This window comes from Petromyzon marinus, chromosome 65 (genome assembly GCF_048934315.1).
Source record: "Petromyzon marinus isolate PM22_M1 ecotype Great Lakes invasive population chromosome 65, UKy_Petmar_22M1.pri1.0, whole genome shotgun sequence".
NCBI classification, from domain to species: domain Eukaryota; kingdom Metazoa; phylum Chordata; class Hyperoartia; order Petromyzontiformes; family Petromyzontidae; genus Petromyzon; species Petromyzon marinus.
Window position 1 is genome coordinate 6507404 of NC_133731.1, and position 20904 is coordinate 6528307.

The following is a 20904-nucleotide window of genomic DNA, read 5'->3' on the forward strand; positions in this document are numbered from 1 at the left end:
AGCAAATTGACGTTAGAACGACGAAAATATTTCACGTTTCATTCCCCCCGACGAAAAATATGGCTCCCCCCCCCCCCCCCCCCCCCCCCCCCACGAACAAAGAAAGACAAAATGTTCTGACATTGGCGGAAACAAATTGTAAAATGCTCTGCAAGACGAAGCCCGATGTATCGTTAAGACGAATTCGAAATCGTATTAGCGATACATCATCATCATCATCATCATCCGCGACCGTGATCGATCCACTGCTGGAAGCAGGTTTCCACAATCCGTCGCCAAACCCCCACACGATCCTCCGAATGATTAATATTATTGTTCGCTTCTATCGTCGTTCTTAGTTTTTCATTGGAATTTAGGGAGCAGTTATTGATAGCGAGTGTAGTTTCATGTTTTTATTATTATCATTATTATTATTAATCCGCCTGGCACCCGCTCTGCTCCACGCACGACGATCCGATTAATTTCACCGCTCCATCTCCTCCGGGTCGGGTCGGGGGGGGGGGGGTGGGGGTCGTTGGGGGCGGGGGGGGGGGGGGGTTCAGGGGTCGGCAACCAAAGTAACGACATGAGCGGTCATTGTTTGTTTTTTGCCCCGAATTTAAAAATGGCACTGCGTGGTGTAAGCTAGGCCGGTCGGTGGTCCTCGGTGAATAAATAAAAACGTTGCGGAAAAGCCGCGGGTTTCCGACCGCTCCACCGACCGCTCCACCGACCCCGTCATCTCCTCTAGCCGTGCGTCTCTGGCCCCCCCCCCCCCCCCCCACAGACCCCGCTCGCGCCTTTTAAATTTAAACACCTCGGAAGGGACGTCATCCACCTGGCCTGCGGGTGTCTTCTCCGCTCCGCGTGGCTGCCGCTCAGAAGTTGCGATGGAACTGATTTGACCGAAATCCACGAAGTTATTTCCCCCTCCCCGCCCCCCCCCCCCCCCCGACATTTTCTCGTTTCCCTAACATCTCGAATGCTGCTCGGGGAAAATGCAAATTCCGATTCTGAACAATTGCGCGTGAATACACCTTCTTGGCGGTCAGGACTAACGACGGAGTGGCAGCCGAAGTGGCGGGTGGGGGGAGGGGGGGGCGCCGTCCCACCGGGGAGATGGAGCAATCTGCCGCACCTTCGATTGGCGTGGTCGGCAACGTACGGTGCGGAAGAAGTTCAACGTGCGCACGTCGAGACCGAGATCGCCCGAGAGAAGACGCGACGAGCAGCAGCGGATAGACCACGGCCGGTGACGATCAAGACTCGCGAATACCACTTACCTTCCTCTGGGAGTGGGGGGGGGGGCGGGGCGGGGCGGGGGGGTGGGGGTTGCAGCGAATCCAGTAGCCGCGCCGCAGAGAGGGGAAGGGTCAGACAAAGGTCAGCAGAGGGCACAACGTGACATCCGCCGCGCACGACACTTTTTGATCCGCCCGCTGCGCTGCCGCGCCGGTGAGTCCTCGTTTTAACGCGCTCGTAGCGGGCGGAGGATTGCGCGGAGGACGCGCCGAGCGGAATCAAACGAACTCCCACCCCACCCCACCCCGTAAATATAACGTGGTGATGGGCAAGAGTTTGGCGAGACAATGTGGCGCACGTTTAAAAAAACACGTGGGCCGTTGTAACGATCGCGCGTTGTAACGATCGCGCGTTGTAACGATCGCGCGTTGTAACGATCGCGCGTTGTAACGATCGCGCGTTGTAACGATCGCGCGTTGTAACGATCGCGCGTTGTAACGATCGCGCGTCCCGCCTCGTGCCAACATCGTTCCCAACAATGGGCGGAGGAAAAAAAAAGCGGCGTCACGGCGAGCACGGCGAGCACGCGTTTGTGCAGCGCGAACACCGCCCACGCGTCGCCCGGCGAGGGCTCGACGTACTTCTATGCCACCCTCCACCCGCGCGCCCACCCATCTTCTCGCCAGCGTGGCGGGCTATGCCGCTATGCTTGACCCCCTTAGTGTTAGCTTCAATAACCGGTGTTGAGCGTGGGACGTGTGAAAACATCGACGAGGCGTCCAAGAGTGTTATCGACAACGCGACGAGGAAAACATCACGTGACCGTTTGATCGGCGAAAACGCATTCAACGCAGATGGTAACGGCTCATCTGCTGTTGAAGCGTCGAATGGCAAGTGGCGTGTAACGAATCGCCGCGCATACGACTCTCTCCGGGGAATGGAAGTGCGGGCGGGCGGGCGGGTGGGTGAGAACATCCGTGAGAAAGTGAGTTACACCACCGCGCACGAGTCGGCGACTGGACCGCGAGTGAACCACAGAGTTCTGCAAAAAGTGCGGGGAAATTACCGCGCGTGCTCTCGAGGGCAGGGAAATGTCCTCACGGTGAAGAATAATGAGCGCGTAAGGCTTTTCGCGAGCAGCGTTATTCATCATTTAGAAAAAATATATATATATACATACGGGCAAGATCGCGTAAATGTGTGTGTCGTTAAACCCACCACCACCCGACACAGCCAATTAGTAAAATCTGGCTGTCGCCTGATGATGCTGGTTGCAATTATTGGCGAAACTCTCCAACACACCGGTGTAGCGCTGTACCGGTAACGAATTGGCCACGTTCCGCTTACGTGACAAACCTTGCTAGTTGGCTGCGTCGGGTGGTGGCGGGTTTAACGACACATCTATTTATATATTTCCGCGATCTAACCCAACAAAAAAACCTCATGAATACACTAAGAGTAAAAACACACCCCACGCATGTAGGGCGATCCATTTGCAGATACCCCGCCGATTTCCCGCAACTCCGCGGTCCAAACCGCGACACGAATTCGGCGACGCGGCTCGGATTTGAAGACTATTTTTTTTTTTTTACAAAACCGCTGCGGGCGGAGGAGCGGGGGGAAACGGTCAAGGATTAAGAGGCGGGGGGGGGTGTTTGCAGAATTCCACGGTGAGCGACTTACCGGGTGGGGTATCTATAGATGGACCACTTTTAGCCGGGGCCCCCCCTGCAAATTTGCCCTACCCGCTAGTGTGCAGCTCCAAAGGCGAGGGGGGGGGGGGCTCCCTCCAGCGGCGGCTTATCGTTCGCCCGCTCTCTTGCAGGCATATTGCATGGGGTGGGTGGTCACCCACAGTTTACCCCACCGCATTCGGGATATATCGCCCCGGGCGAACATCTACACCGCCGGGTGGACTAAGGCGACGAAGGAGTTGAAGAAACTCGCCCCCCCCCCTCTTCTCCCCCCCCCCCCCCCCGATTCACCGTCCATCTCCCACTTCTACCACGATGCAAGGATTCATCCCTCAATATCTCGGCGACGCTAACCCTGATTGCAACCAGAATTTAAATTGTTACAAAAAAACCCAGACATTTTTTTAACCCCCCCCCAGCCCCCCCAAAAAATAGTGCCTCTCAAAAAATAAACTACAGTTCCTCGCTTTGAGACGTGCAATCTTGAGATCATTATTTGGCTAACCAATTCATTATCTCGCGGTACCAAAAAAAAATAATGCTGCCCAGTCGAATTCAACTCGCCCCAATTCGGTCATCTCTCGGAATAAAATGCGGGAACACATTTTCAATGTATCAACCTATTGGCCTTTTCCGTTATCTCATGAGCCGGAGTGGCAAGCTTTGTTAAACACACACATGCTGCTGGGTTAGCAGCTATTGCCATCGGTAAGGGCACTCCACCTTGGCGGCGGGGGCCCCGTCCAACACGCAACGCGGCGTTGTATAAACGCTCCCAATGCAACATTTATACGCGCACGATGTTCAAAGTCTTAACGGACACACTTGAGGCGGGAAACCCGTGAAGCTGAACGAGGGCCCGAAGCGGACTTCCGCACACCACTGGCGGGCCGTGTGTACGTGCGTGCGACCATGATGAGAGACTCTAACTCCAGATATACAGCAGCAGCAGGCGTCAGGGTCGGGATCGCACCCACGACCTCCTGCGTACCGGGCGAGGTAGTTAACATCTCCTAGCCACCGTCGTGATGATGATGATGATGAGACCCGCAAAACTCCAGATATACAGCAGCAGGCGTCAGGGTCGGGATCGCACCCACGACCTCCTGCGTACCGGGCGAGGGAGCGAACATCTGGCCACCTCGAGGCCGCCGCACGTGAACAACTTAGCGGTATTTAATATACCGCGTGGAAAAGATGACGCTCGCGTTGACCGACCACAACGACCGACCGACTGTAATCGTCACGGGGGTGACCGAGGCGCGCTAAAACGAGACACTTGTGTGGAAAAAAATCCCCCGCCTCTAGTGCCAAATTAGCGCGACTAGGGTGGTGGGATACCCACGGCTCCCTCTTTGTTGTTCTTGTTCCGCAAGCCACCGTCAGCAGCGGTTTGTATAGATGATGTAGATGATGCCATCCGTTGAATGTTAAGGCCCTTCGACCAATCCAGGGCGGCAGCGAAGACGCCCTACGGATGATCGCAGCGACACCGCCAGGGTTTGCACGGACTCGTCACGCATCGCCGCTGAGATTCAGGTTCCCCGCGTTAGGACCAGGGACGATGCCGCGACACCACGCACGATGTGACGATGTGACGATGTGACGATACCCCACGTCTCATTTTCGGCGTCCCGTTTTTTTTGTTGTTTTCTTTCTGCGCTTTGAGCCAAACGTCCGTTGTGACTGAAGGATGCAGGGTGCCTCAAAAAACACTGTTGGCGCTTATTATGGGACCGTCGTTTTTTTTGTGGGGGAAAAAAAAAAAATAAAGGATAATATCACCGTAACATGGCAACAAACGTAACGCTAATAGCTTCAAAAAGTCAAAGAGTCTCCCACTTGTCCGCCATCATTCTCAACACGTGGCCTGGGATCCTCTCCAGGTGGTCTGCAGAGCCTGGAGCGCAGCAGCACATGTCACGTGACATCGTTGCAAATTCTCAGAAGTGTTAAAAACATTTTTTCGAAGCACCCTGTACCTTAAGGATACTGTTAAAGTTCGCGTATCACGGCGTCGTCAGAGCAAATTGCATCCCTAGCGTGCGATCCTCCCCGTGCATCGAGATGCTTTCAGCCAATCGATGAGGGTTTAATGCGTGCGTGAGCGTACCGGAGCACCCGGTGATAGCCCCACGCTCGCTAGCAGCACTCTCGATGACGAAGGGACTCGAACGACATTGGTCCACACGCGGCGCTGTGCCCACTTCGCACTGCGAGCCATGGGGGCTACCCGGCACCGCCTCCTCGGACGACGGCGCCCGCGTGGGGAAGGGAGTTGCACGGCAGCTGTTTGGCGATCCACTAACCCTCGCCGCGGCCTCCACGGCGCCGGGGTCACGGGCGGCCGCGTGGCAATCCGCCGCCGCCGCCACCCTTACGGCCGTGTCGACTTTTTACAAGCGGCGAGGCTTGCTAAGACGCGCAATGCCGTCCGCTGAGCAAAATTAATGGAAGAAAAAAAATGATTGCAGAGAACGGCGTTTTTCATCGTTTCCTTGCCTTGAATTGCCCCGGGATATGAAATCAACAAACAAACAAAAACGGTCGAGCGAAGCGCGCGTCAAAATTGGCAGCTGATACTCATTCGCCACTTTAACCGTCACGTTTGTGATCTCTTACGGACCTCGCCAGCAAGTACAAGGGTCAAGGAGGACGATTCAGAGCGACCGCAAAATCCCGATTTGACAATTTCCCCTAAAACGGATGATGACGATGACCGTGGATGTTGTATCGTAACGCAATGGTACCGTGGTATCGTGGTATCGTGGTATCGTGATATCGTGGTATCGTGATATCGTGATATCGCCGTGTCAGCGGCAAACCCCGAGGTCACACTGCAGCCGTTGCAAATGTTTAGCTTTTTAAAAACGTATTCTTGGTTCTTTCGGTAAAGTCACGTAGAAGGGAAACAATAAAATAAAAAATATATATAAAACAATGAATTCTTTTTATTATTGTTTCCGTTCTACGTGGTGACTTTACCGAAAGAACCAAGAATATGAATCCCTGCAGTCACGAAAGCTTTAAATCAAAGTTTTAAAAAAAAAACGGTTAATCAAAACCATTGTTCGGCGACACGGCCACCGCTGCTACTGCAGCAGCTGCAGCGACGGCAGTGGCGCACAAACAAATCAACAAACAACAACAACAACAACGCTCAGCACGTTCGTCAACAACAACAACAAACAGCAACGGCCTGCGAGCGCCTTATGAGCAAACACAACGTCGATCGCCGTGGAAACATTTTCAGAAATTCGAATTTCTCATCGCGTGAAACAAGCCCGATTCTCCCCGTCTCTTGTTTCCCACGCCATGTTCCTCTCATTCCGTCTCTCTCTCCTTTGCTGCTAAAATTAAAAAAATAAAAAATAAAAATTTAGCCGTTCGCCCGATAAACGCGCTTCTCCCTTAACGCGTTTCTCCCTTAAGGCGCTGCGGTTGGTTGCGTTCAAGGCGTTATTGACGAACTCGCGTCGGGTGCCTTTGCTTTGCTTCGGTTATTTTGTCCGTCTTGAAGAGGCGAGAAGGTTTGTGTGGAGGGGGTGGGGAGGGGGGGGGGAGCGGTCGTTCTACCTTGTTCCACCGCATCGAGCGTTATAGCGGCGTCTCCCTCCGGCTCAATCTCGGCCGAGGCCACAACCCTCTCTGCCTCCGAGCGGGCAGCTTCGTTCGGTTGCGAGGGCCGGGGAGGATGAACGAACGAGCCGGGAGAGGAAGGGGGGTGGAGGGGGGGGAAAAAAAACCATGAAATTGCAGACAAATTTTACACGACCAAAGAGAGCGGAGCGGAGATGGCGCAGGTGGTGGGTGAGGTGGTGGGGTCATGCGCACACGCGCACACGCACGTGCACGCACACACGCACACGCGCACACGCGCGCACACACGCAGACGCACAGGCACACGCACGCACGCACACGCATGCACACACGCACGCAGACGCACACGCACATGCACGCACACGCACGCACGTACGCACGCACGCACACAGGCAGCAACATTTAACACGGAGGCTTTTGCGGCCCAATATTATCCATAATGTACACGATACATTATTATGGACAGAGGCAACATCGACAATCAGATGATGGTCTTGTGTGCCCGTGCAACGTTTTGACACAACCCATTGGGAGCCGGTTGTGGAAAACCGGGGGGGGGGGAGGGAGGGAGGCACTTCACACGACAATCCGCCCAGCGGGGGTGGTTGGATCTGTCTTTTTGAGTTGTCACAATTCTGGCATTGCGATTCCGTTCGAGCGTCGAACAACAACAATAAAAAAATGGTCTCTCATTTTTTTTAATGATAACCATCATTCCTTTTGTATTGTTACGTTTCAAAAAAAAATGATAGCCATTATTCCTTTTTGAAATTATAACGATCATTGCTTTTGTATTGTTAGGTTTGGAAAAAAAAATGATAGCCATCATTCCTTTTTAAAATGATGACCACCATTCCTTTTGCATTGTTACTTTTTTTTTTCTTTCTGCCATCAGTTTGATGGGGGGGGGGGGGGGTCTCATTATTTGTTTTGTTTTGGCAAAACCTCGTGCAGGATCCTGCGCGCCGAGCACGATCGTAAGAAACCGGGTCACCAAAACAACAAAAACGAAAGACAGCAATCCAAGGGTCATATCCGTGCCTCCGCAAGAGCGCTCTGCGTTCCCACGACAGAGCCGTTCGTGATTTGCCTCTCCAGGCGAACTTTAAAAGGGCCGCCCGCGGTAAGCCCCGAAGCTCGCTCGAAGCTCCCTCGCTTCCAAATACTTTTCTAGATTTTTACTTTCGGCACTGTTCCCAACCGTATCCCATCACGGGGACGGGGGGGGGTAGAGTCATGGATGTAACGAATGGGGAGAGAAGAGAGAGGAACGGGCGAGGGAAGGGAATGCCGGGATGTAAGTGACCGCCCAAGCCGGACAGAGGAGAGAGGGAGGGCACGGCTCAAGATGAGCAGCAGGGGGGAGAAGGAGGAAGAGTGGCGGTGCAGGGAGAGGGGAGGAGGGGGAGGAGGAAAGACTGGGCCAAGATGTCGTGAATGATGACAGGGTGGTGGTGATGATGATGAGAGGGTGGTGGTGATGATGAGAGGGTGGTGATGATGATGAGAGGGTGGTCGTGATGATGATGATGAGAGGGTGGTGGTGATGATGAGAGGGTGGTGATGACGATGAGGTGGTGATGATGATGAGAGGGTGGTGGTGATGATGATGATGAGAGGGTGGTGATGATGATGAGAGGGTGGTGGTGATGATGATGATGAGAGGGTGGTGATGATGAGAGGGTGGTGGTGATGATGAGTGGATGATGATCATGATGAGAGGGTAGTGGTTATGATTATGAGAGGGTGGTGATGATGATGATGATGAGAGGGTGGTGGTGATGATGAGAGGGTGGTGGTGATGATGAGAGGGTGATGATGATGAGAGGGTGGTGATGATGATGAGAGGGTGTGGTGATGATGATGAGAGGGTGGTGATGATGATGAGAGGGTGGTGGTGATGATGATGAAAGGGTGGTGATGATGATGAGAGGGTGGTGGTGATGATGAGAGGGTGGTGGTGGTGATGATGATAAGGTGGTGATGATGATGAGAGGGTGGTGATGATGATGAGAGGGTGGTGATGATGAGAGGGTGGTGATGATGTTGAGAGGGTGGTGGTGATGATGAGAGGGTGGTGGTGATGATGAGAGGGTGGTGGTGGTGATGATGATAAGGTGGTGATGATGATGAGAGGGTGGTGATGATGATGAGAGGGTGGTGATGATGAGAGGGTGGTGATGATGTTGAGAGGGTGGTGGTGATGATGACAAGGTGGTGATGATGTTGAGAGGGTGGTGGTGATGATGAGAGGGTGGTGGTGATGATGAGAGGGTGGTGATGATGTTGAGAGGGTGGTGGTGATGATGACAAGGTGGTGATGATGTTGAGAGGGTGGTGGTGATGATGAGAAGGTGGCGGTGATGATGAGAGTGGTTTATTTTGCCATCTCTTACGAGCTCAACAACCACCTTCAATTCAACCTCCCTCCCCCAACAACCCGTGCTGTCCCGCACCCCCTTAAGCCACCTCGTTAACCCCCCCCCCACCCCCTTAAGCCCCCTCGTTAACCCCCCCACCACCACCACCATGCCGTCCGATGATGACGACCGCTATTCCTCGCCGTGACGTCACGCGCCCATTGTGTGACCACCCCCCGCGTGACACACACACGTGACCACCCCCCGCGTGACGCACACGTGACCACCCCCCCGCGTGACGCGCACACACACACGTGACCACCCCAGCCCCGCCCCGCCCCCCCTCCGCCGCGTGACACCGCCGCTTGATGGACCGCGAAACGATTGAAGGTCGCTGGCCACGTGCGCACGGCGAGGGTTGTGGCCCTCTCCCCCATTGCGAGCGCGTGCTCACAATGCCACTGTCGGTGGAAGGGGCTTCTACCCACTGGGGGGGGGGGGGGGGGGGCAGGGGGGGGGGCAGGAGGAGCTCTGCTCTTCCACTGCTGGCCAGGTGACTCGAAAAGAAAGAGGCGAGAGTAACACCCCGCACTTTGCCGCCGGAAGCGTCGCCTGACAATGCACCCCAATTGTGGTGACACTGCTGCGCTCACAGAGGCGTATGGCATCGGTATTTATATATACACACACTCACAAAGCATTTTAATTGCGAAGGATGAGAAAGCATAACATCGTTTCACCTGCCGCTGCACAGGAGGTCGCAGTAGCGACCTCTGGATTGCAAGTCCAGCGTGCTGACCACCATGGAGGATCGTGGGTAACATTTAAATAAACAACATTGTTTTGTAGTCCTTCTGGGCCAATGTTCATGAGGAATTGTGCGTTCGTAATAATTACGTTGCCCATTAAACAAATGCATGCAGAATCAGAATTCGTATTTGTACTGGAGGAATCCGATGAGCATTAAAGCTCTTTTTTTTCACAAACGTCCTGTACAAACGCTGTGGGCCAGTTGAAGCCGGTTCCAACGGAGCGTGTTTGCCATGTGGCGCTGCGGTTGCGTGCCTCGCATGCGTCCAATAATAAACAAACGCATTCTTGACATTCGGTTGGTGGCGGCGAACTGGCAGGGTATGGCAAGGTCACAAACCAGACAGTGCAGCTGGTCAAAGCCTGCCAATGGGCAGCCGCAGTATCTTGCGTCGGCACGTTAATATTAATGCCAAGTTTTATAAACAGGGGTTCATCGACTTACGAACATTCCACTTACGAACCGTCAGAGATACAAACAAACATGTCCGTATGTCCAACTGACCTTCCGGAACAAGAGTCATAAGTTCAACCGCCGCGCAATTGATGGCGGTTGTGGCATCTACAGAACGTGAAGAACCAGTGGCATCTACATCTACAGAACGTGAATAATCAGTGGCATCTACATCTACAGAACGTGAATAATCAGTGGCATCTACATCTACAGAACACGAAGAACCAGTGGCATCTACATCTACAGAACGTGAATAATCAGTGGCATCTACAGAACGTGAATAATCAGTGGCATCTACATCTACAGAACATGAAGAACCAGTGGCGTCTACATCTACAGAACGTGAATAATCAGTGGCATCTACATCTACAGAACACGAAGAACTAGTGGCGTCTACATCTACAGAACGTGAATAATCAGTGGCATCTACATCTACAGAACACGAAGAACCAGTGGCATCTACAGAACGTGAAAAACCAGTGGCATCTACATCTGCAGAACCTGAAGAACCAGTGGCATCTACAGAACGTGAAGAACCAGTGGCATCTACATCTACAGAACATGAAGAACCAGTGGCATCTAAATTTACAGAACGCGAAGAACCAGTGGCGTCTACATCTACAGAACGGGAAGAACCAGTGGCATCTACATCTACAGAACGCGAAGAACCAGTGGCGTCTACATCTACAGAACGCGAAGAACCAGTGGCATCTACAGAACGTGAAGAACCAGTGGCATCTATATCTGCAGAACGTGAAGAACCAGTGGCATCTACAGAACGTGAAGAACCAGTGGCATCTACATCTACAGAACGTGAAGAACCAGTGGCATCTACATCTACAGAACGCGAAGAACCAGTGGCGTCTACATCTACAGAACGCGAAGAACCAGTGGCGTCTACATCTACAGAACGCGAAGAACCAGTGGCATCTACAGAACGTGAAGAACCAGTGGCATCTATATCTGCAGAACGTGAAGAACCAGTGGCATCTACAGAACGTGAAGAACCAGTGGCATCTACATCTACAGAACGTGAAGAACCAGTGGCATCTACATCTACAGAACGCGAAGAACCAGTGGCGTCTACATCTACAGAACGCGAAGAACCAGTGGCATCTACAGAACGTGAAGAACCAGTGGCATCTACATCTGCAGAACGTGAAGAACCAGTGGCATCTACAGAACGTGAAGAACCAGTGGCATGTACATCTAGAGAACGTGAAGAACCAGTGGCATCTACATCTACAGAACGTGAAGAACCAGTGGCATCTACATCTGCAGAACGTGAAGAACCAGTGGCATCTACAGCTACATAACGTGAAGAACCAGTGGCATCTACAGAACGTGAAGAACCAGTGGCATCTACATCTACAGAACGTGAAGAACCAGTGGCATCTACATCTACAGAATGTGAAAAACCAGTGGCATCTACATCTACAGAACGCGAAGAACCAGTGGCATCTACATCTACAGAACATGAAGAACCAGTGGCATCTACATCTACAGAACGCGAAGAACCAGTGGCATCTACATCTACATAACGTGAAGAACCAGTGGCATCTAAATCTACAGAACATGAAGAACCAGTGGCATCTACATCTACAGAACGTGAAGAACCAGTGGCATCTACATCTACAGAACATGAAGAACCAGTGGCATCTACATCTACAGAACGTGAAGAACCAGCGGCATCTACGTCTACAGAACGTGAAGAACTAGTGGCATCTACATCTACAGAAGATTATACAACGTTTAAACCCATTCCCCACCTGACCTATGTGGAATACAAGAGGTCTGGTAGATTGGTTCTGAACAGACCTCTGGAACCCAACTCGTCCGTAGAGGAGCCCCTGTATACCCCGTTGTGTTCATCGTCCATCCAAATCGCGTCGAGGATTTCTACGGATTAAGTGCACCTTGCGAATGTAAATTTCTCTTATTATTAAATGTTGGGACTTTCAATGCCCTTGGGAAGAATTCAGAGCTTTGCCAAGTTGGCAAAAGCTGCCTTTGCTCACCGAGAGAACTTTAGGAAATATAAGAATCGGTTTATACCTTTCTCTTTTTCCCACTTCAGCAATTGTGTCTTGCTGTGGTTATCTCACCTGATGACAGATGCTTGTGTTGCGCCCGAAACGTCGTGATTACATTTTTTTTTATATACCTACGTGACTTTACCGAAAGAACCAAAGAGTATTTAATAAAACAGGTGTTCAGATATACTTAGCTCTTTCGGTAAAGTCACGTTGAAGGGAAACAATAAAATAATAATAAAATATATAAAACAATAAAGAATTCTCACGACGTTTCGACCATAACACAAACGGTTATCATCAGGTGTGAAAAGCAACGGCAAGAAACATTTGAAAGAAGTGTCGGTCTGCATTTATTTATTTTCAAACGGTGTTTTTTTATTGTTTTATATATATTATTATTTTATTGTTTCCCTTCAACGTGACTTTACCGAAAGAGCTAAGAATATGAATTACTGCAGTCACGAAAGCTTTAAATCAGATGTTCAAATAACCAAATAGAAACCTTTCGCAAGGGATAAAGTACTGCGTTAACCATGCGCGGTACTTGCGGGTGAACATGCAAACAAAAAAAAAACGTGCCTTGAATATGTATGATGAATTGTTCGTGAAACTCACTGGCAAAAAAAGGTCCCATGATAGGAGGGACTTTACCCTGAGATCAGCTGAGACAGGTGGGGCCTTACCCTGGCAAGTGTGGGCCAAACAAACCTCCTCTGGACTCCCGATCGTTTAACTCTGTTCCATGGCCCGGGTGTGCCAATTAAAATAAAGGCAGCAAAACAACAGTCAGTGGAAAACTTGAAGAAGAAAAAAAAATGCAAAAACAAACTTGTTGAACTCAAAAGAAACAGGTGACATTCATATGTGCGTGCCGTTTAATTTTAGGACTTCTATTGCCTCACGCTGCGTGCATATTTTAAAACTTAAGAGTAGCCCCCCCCAACTCCACCACCCACCCCCACGCCCCCCAATTAATCTCATGACCAACTTTGGTTCCCACGCACTTCTCAAAAAGCGGTGATGTCACCCCCCCCATTCCCTTCTAATGCCTCCCAGCCCCCCCACAAAGGCTGCATCATCTCAAAAATAACCTCGTCATCAACGCCTCGCTCACGGGCCACAGATCTCTCTCCCTCCTCTCTCTCTGATCTCTCCCCCCTCTCTCTCCTCTCCCACTGCCTCCTCTTCCTCCTGGATCCTCCCGGTGGGAGGGGGGGGGGGGCGGAGACCTTTACCAAGGTTACAATTCAGAATATCCACTTTGCCGCCGTCGCCACTTTTGCCACTCGCGTCACCACCATCCCAAACGCCGCCGTGTAAATTTAGAGAGGTGACCCGGAGGGCTTGAGGCTTGTCGAAGCAATTAAGAGCCCCGCTCCAGGGACGTGTAACGTGACGTTGCGTTTTGCGTGCGCGTCCGCGCTACGTCGTTGCGTCTCTCCGCCCTGACATCATAATCGGTCGGGGGGAGGGGGTGGGGGACTCATTCGTATCTGTCCGCTGTCCGACGGCGACGGAAACCAAGCTAGGCTATTTTTTCTAAGCGCGTAAGTAGCCGTAGGCTTTTCGCGAGCAATATATTTCCCCGAGCGAGAGGGGTGTTTTCTCTGGGTTAGACCGCGGAAAGATGAACGTTGTGTCGTCGTTACACCCGCCGCCACCACCAGGACACAGCCAATTAGTGAGGTTTGCCACGTAACACGGAACGTGGCAATTTGTTGATGGTTCCAGCACACAAATCTGGCTGTCGCCTGACGAGGCTGCTTGTAATTACTGGCGAAACGTCGAATTGTAAATGTTGTGAGTTCACTCTCCCAACACACCGGTTGTGCTGTACCTGTAACGAATTGGCCACGTTTTGTTTCTGTGACAAACCTTACTAATCGGCTGTGTCGGGTAGTGGCGGGTTTAACGACACGTTTATATTTGCGCGATCTAACCCAAAAAACCTCGAGTATGGACAAACTATTTGGAACTTTTACCAGCTAAGGCCCACTGAGCTATAATGTAGATCTCTTTTTCAGAAGCGAACTGGCCTTCACAAATACGTAATGGCTCAACAAAGTGGCTTACCGTCACGTGGTAATAATCTGAATGCGTGATGTCGATTTCTAAATGTGGAGGGAAAAAACGGAGGACCCAGACAAAAATCGCACGCGACCAACTGGGAGAGAGAGAGAGAGACACGCGTACTCCAAATATACAGCAGGGTCGGGATCGAACCCACGACCCCCCGTGTTCCAGGCGAGGCGGTTAACATCTCCAAGCCACGGCGACACCCCCCGATGATCTCGGCTGCGATGCAAAGTCCTGGTGGCCCCTTGCGACCGGGAGGATTTACCTTCCTCTGCCGAAGCGTCGTCCGCCGGTGCCTCCTCCACAGCTGCACATCGATACCGAGCCGCGGGAGAAGGAGCCGGAAGAGCGGGTAGCGACAGGCAGGTGGGCAGGGCAGCATATGCACCAGGCAAGGCGGCATTCACCATGGGGGAAACGGTAGCATCACACCAGGCAAGGCGACATTCACCACGGGGGGAACCGGTAGCATCACACCAGGCAAGGCGACATTCACCACGGGGGGAACCGGTAGCATCACACCAGGCAAGGCGACATTCACCACGGGGGGAACCGGTAGCATCACACCAGGCAAGGCGGCATTCACCATGGGGGAACCTGTAGCATCACATCAGGCAAGGCGACATTCACCACGGGGGAACCGGTAGCATCACACCAGGCAAGGCAACATTCACCACGGGGGGAACCGGTAGCATCACACCAGGCAAGGCGACATTCGCCACGGGGGGAACCGGTAGCATCACACCAGGCAAGGCAACATTCACCACGGGGGGAACCGGTAGCATCACACCAGGCAAGGCGACATTCACCACGGGGGAAACGGTAGCATCACACCAGGCAAGGCGACATTCACCACGGGGAGAACCGGTAGCATCACACCAGGCAAGGCGACATTCACCATGGGGGGAACCGGTAGCATCACACCAGGCAAGGCGACATTCACCATGGGGGGAACCGGTAGCATCACACCAGGCAAGGCGACATTCACACGACGCGGCGTTTCACCGTTGGGCGCGGCGGCGCTTACGAAGGGGCAAAGCGGAAACTAATGCGCGCCAGGATTCGCCACGATTTGGCGACGCGCCGTGCTAAGATCTGCAGCGGGTCGCATTGTCCGTTGTCAAGTCGTGATTGGCACGGGCGGGGGCAGCACATGGGGGTAGCAGCAGCAGCGAGCGAGCGAGTGACCCGGCGACGCGGGTTCGATTATCTGATCACGTCCTGGGCCTCCCCTAGGTCGACTCGGCCTCAAATGAGTACCTAAACTAAAAACGAAACGAAACTTTTTTTTTTAAATGTTTATCAGGCGAGGCCCACAAAGCGGGCCTGGCTATCACAAATGATAGTTCAACGAAGTGGCTTATCACGTGGAAATCTGTAGAAGCCGAAAACTCTCAACGCATGGTTCTAAATGTGGAGGGGAAAACCGGAGTATCCGCGCGACCACCATGCAGGCGTCAGGTGTCGGGATCGAAGCCACGATATCCTGCATACCGGGAGAGTTAGCTAACATCTCGCCACCGTGGCACCATACCTGGTGGAGTGTGCAAAACATCACCACTGGGACCCATACTCTTTGGTGCTTTTGGTAAAGTCACGTAGATAGAAAATGAATAGGTCACGATTGTGAGAGATTAGCATGTCACAACACAATGGCCACTTCCACAGCCTCAGGCAGACCATCTCTAGCCCTGCCCTCTTACCCTGAGGCTGCACCCATCTCAGGCCTACACAAGGCCTTGTTTCAGTAGCGTTCTCTCTCTCTCTCTCACCTGAAGACAGTCGCTTGTGTTGCGATGGAAACGTCGTGATCTATTAATTTTATGCCTTAGCGACTTTACCGAAAGAACCAAAGAGTATGGATTCCTGCAGTCACGAAAGCTTAAAAATCAAGATCACCACTGGGAGTTGGCCACCCACCCTCTCGTGTGCCGTGTGGGCCTTCTGTTTGGGCAGGTGCTGCTCGCTAGCTACACAATTATACACGACAGTATACACTACACTACTATACACTACACTACTAGACACTACACTACTATACACTATACTATACACTACACTACTATGCACTATACTATACACTACACTACTATACACTACACTACTAGACACTACACTGCTATACAATACACTCTACTACTATACACTACACTATGCAACTATACACTACACTATACACTACTATACCCTACTATACACTACAATACACTGCACTATACACTACTATACACTGCACTATACACTACACTACTATACACTACACTATACACTACACTATACACTACACTACAATACACTACACTACTAGACACTACACTGCTATACAATACACTCTACTACTATACACTACACTATACAACTATACACTACACTATACACTACTATACCCTACTATACACTACAATACACTGCACTGTATACTACTATACACTGCACTATACACTACACTACTATACACTACACTATACACTACAATACACTACACTACTAGACACTACACTGCTATACAATACACTCTACTACTATACACTACACTATACACTACTATACACTACTATACACTACACTATACACTACTATACACTACACTATACAACTATACACTACACTATACACTACACTATACACTACTATAAACTACTATACACTACACTATACACTACACTATACACTACTATACACTACTATACACTATACTATACACTACACTATACACTACTATACACTACACTATACACTACTATACACTACTGCGTACCTGTAAACCCATACGGCGTTAAACCGTAATGGGCTGACAGGCAAACGCAAACGTCCCGACGTCAGACCCCACGACACTGACCCAACGTCAGACCCCGTGACACTGACCACGTGACACTGACCCCACGACACTGACCCAACGTCAGACCCCGTGACACTGACCACGTGACACTGACCCGACGTCAGACCCCGTGACACTGACCACGTGACACTGACCCCACGACACTGACCAAACGTCAGACCCCGTGACACTGACCACGTGACACTGACCCGACGTCAGACCCCGTGACACTGACCACGTGACACTGACACGACGTCAGACCCCACGACACTGACCCGACGTCAGACCCCACGACATTGACCCGACGTCAGACCCCGTGACATTGACCCCGTGACATTGACCCGACGTCAGACCCCGTGACATTGACCCGACGTCAGACCACGTGACACTGACCCGACGTCAGACCACGTGACACTGACCACGTGACACTGACCCGACGTCAGACCACGTGACACTGACCCGACGTCAGACCCCGTGACATTGACCCGACGTCAGACCCCGTGACACTGACCCCGTGACACTGACCCCGTGACACTGACCCCGTGACATTGACCCCGTGACATTGACCCGACGTCAGACCCCGTGACATTGACCCGACGTCAGACCCCGTGACATTGACCCGACGTCAGACCCCGTGACATTGACCCGACGTCAGACCCCGCACACACGGATACACGCACACGGACACACACAACGACACGGACACACACACACACACAGGCGTCCCTCACCTCCCTCGCCTTCCTCGTCACCTCCATCGCCTTCCTCTCCTGCATCCTCGGCTTCTTCCGCAGCTTCGGGAACCTCCTCCGTCTCCTCTTTAGTGTGGCCAACACGAGACAGACAGCACGTGACAGACAGCACGTGACAGACAGCACGTGGGACACGTGGGACACACACGGGACGGACAACACGAGACAGACAGCACGTGGGACACGTGGGACACGCGAGACACGCGAGACACACACGAGACAGACACACGTGGGACAACACGAGACAGACACACGGGACAGACAGCACGAGACAGACAGCACGTGACAGACAGCACGTGGGACACGCGAGACACACACGAGACAGACACACGGGACAGACAGCACGTGGGACACGTGGGACACACACGGGACGGACAACACGAGACAGACAGCACGTGACAGACAGCACGTGACAGACAGCACGTGGGACACGTGGGACACGCGAGACACACACGAGACAGACACACGGGACAGACAGCACGTGGGACACGTGGGACACGCGAGACACACACGAGACAGACACACGTGGGACAACACGAGACAGACAGCACGAGACAGACAACACGAGACAGACAGCACGTGGGACACGTGGGACACACACGAGACAGACACACGTGGGACAACACGAGACAGACACACGGGACAGACAGCACGAGAAAGACAACACGAGACAGACAGCACGTGGGACACGTGGGACACGTGGGACACGCGAGACACACGAGACAGACACGCGACACAGACATACGACACAGACATACGAGACAGACACACGGGACGGACAGCACGAGACACACACGGAACGGACACACGCGGGACACACGACACAGACACACGAGACAGACACACGAGACACATACGCGGAACACGAGACACACGCGGAGCACACGTGGGACACGCACGTGGGACGCGCACGTGGGACACACGTGGGACACACACGTGGGACACACACGTCACAGGGGCGTCATTCGACAGAGCCCGGACTGGAGTAGAACTTCTCAGCTTTAGGTCGTGGGTAAGGCCCCCTCCGCCGCCCCCCCCCCCCCAACGCCTCCCCCCCCCCCAAATGGTTGTTGAGGGCAGTGCTTGCGGTGGGGGGCGGGCGACGCTGGCAGTGGTAACGCGAGAGGCACTTTACAAGTTACAGGACGGCGGTGCTGACAGCGTGCAATGCGGCGATGAGCAGTGATGGATCCAAGACACGGGGGAGGAGGTGGAGAGGGGGGGCATTCGGGTGATCTTACCCCCTCCCCACGCTGTGTCCGCCCCCCACCACCACAGCCCCACGAGGCCGTGGACGTGAATATTTTATTTAGCAGAGAAAATGCAACGTGGGGGACATCGTTTCGATCGTCGATGTTTAGGGCCCCCTCTTTCAGAAAGATTGACATGTCAGCAAGGACGACGGCGCCACCCATCACCCGCCACCCACCCTCCCCTGCCTCTGCGACGAGGTGAGGTCATAGCGACGAGGTGAGGTCATCGTGACGAGGCGAGGTCATCGCGACGAGGTGAGGTCATAGCGACGAGGTGAGGTCATCGCGACGAGGTGAGGCCATCGCGACGAGGTGAGGCCATCGCGACGAAGTGAGGTCATCGCGACGAGGTGAGGTCATCGCGACGAGGTGAGGTCATCGCGACGAGGTGAGGCCATCGCGACGAGGTGAGGTCATCGCGAAAGAGGTGAGGTCATCGCGACGAGGTGAGGTCATCGTGACGAGGTGAGGTCATCGCGACGAGGTGAGGCCATCGCGACGAGGTGAGGTCATCGCGACGAGGTGAGGCCATCGCGACGAGGTGAGGTCATCGTGACGAGGTGAGGTCATCGCGACGAGGTGAGGCCATTGCGACGAGGTGAGGTCATCGCGACGAGGTGAGGCCATCGCGACGAGGTGAGGTCATCGCGAAAGAGGTGAGGTCATCGCGACGAGGTGAGGTCATCGCGACGAGGTGAGGTCATCGCGACGAGGTGAGGTCATAGCGACGAGGTGAGGTCATCGCGACGAGGTGAGGCCATCGCGACGAGGTGAGGCCATCGCGACGAGGTGAGGTCATAGCGACGAGGTGAGGTCATCGCGACGAGGTGAGGTCATCGCGACGAGGTGAGGCCATCGCGACGAGGTGAGGTCATCGCGAAAGAGGTGAGGTCATCGCGACGAGGTGAGGTCATCGTGACGAGGTGAGGTCATCGCGACGAGGTGAGGCCATCGCGACGAGGTGAGGTCATCGCGACGAGGTGAGGCCATCGCGACGAGGTGAGGTCATCGCGACGAGGTGAGGTCATCGTGACGAGGTGAGGTCATCGCGACGAGGTGAGGCCATCGCGACGAGGTGAGGTCATCGCGACGAGGTGAGGCCATCGCGACGAGGTGAGGTCATCGCGAAAGAGGTGAGGTCATCGCGACGAGGTGAGGTCATCGCGACGAGGTGAGGTCATCGCGAAAGAGGTGAGGTCATCGCGACGAGGTGAGGTCATCGTGACGAGGTGAGGTCATCGCGACGAGGTGAGGCCATCGCGACGAGGTGAGGTCATCGCGACGAGGTGAGGCCATCGCGACGAGGTGAGGTCATCGCGAAAGAGGTGAGGTCATCGCGACGAGGTGAGGTCATCGCGACGAGGTGAGGCCATCGCGACGAGGTGAGGCCATCGCGACGAGGTGAGGCCATCGCGAAAGAGGTGAGGTCATCGCGACGAGGTGAGGTCATCGCGACGAGGTGAGGCCATCGCGACGAGGTGAGGTCATCGCGACGAGGTGAGGCCATCGCGACGAGGTGAGGCCATCGCGACGAGGTGAGGTCATCGCGAAAGAGGTGAGGTCATCGCGACGAGGTGAGGTCATCGCGACGAGGTGAGGCCATCGCGACGATGTGAGGTCATCGCGACGAGGTGAGGTCATCGCGACGAGGTGAGGTCATCGCGACGAGGTGAGGTCATAGCGACGAGGTGAGGCCATAGCGACGAGGTGAGGTCATCGCGACGAGGTGAGGTCATCGCGATGAGGTGAGGTCATCGCGATGAGGTTAGCGATCAATCGATGCGATGTCGCTTGTGGCTGATTACAGGTGATATCCCTTATTAAATACGA

At 53.3% G+C, this 20904-nt stretch overlaps 1 protein-coding gene across 1 annotated transcript in view; it reads right to left on the reverse strand.

Annotated features, from left to right (window-relative positions):
- Nucleotides 1-18758, reverse strand: part of LOC116956460 (uncharacterized) — a gene marked incomplete at its 5' end in the record, with an annotated part of 42207 nt that extends 23449 nt beyond the window's left edge. The window contains 3 exons of the mRNA XM_032978115.2: nt 6492-6581; nt 14517-14558; nt 17801-18758. Of these exons, the coding sequence (XP_032834006.2) occupies nt 6492-6581; nt 14517-14558; nt 17801-18758 (1090 nt within the window). The remainder of the gene's footprint in view (nt 1-6491; nt 6582-14516; nt 14559-17800) is intronic.
- Nucleotides 18759-20904: the final 2146 nt, after the last annotated feature.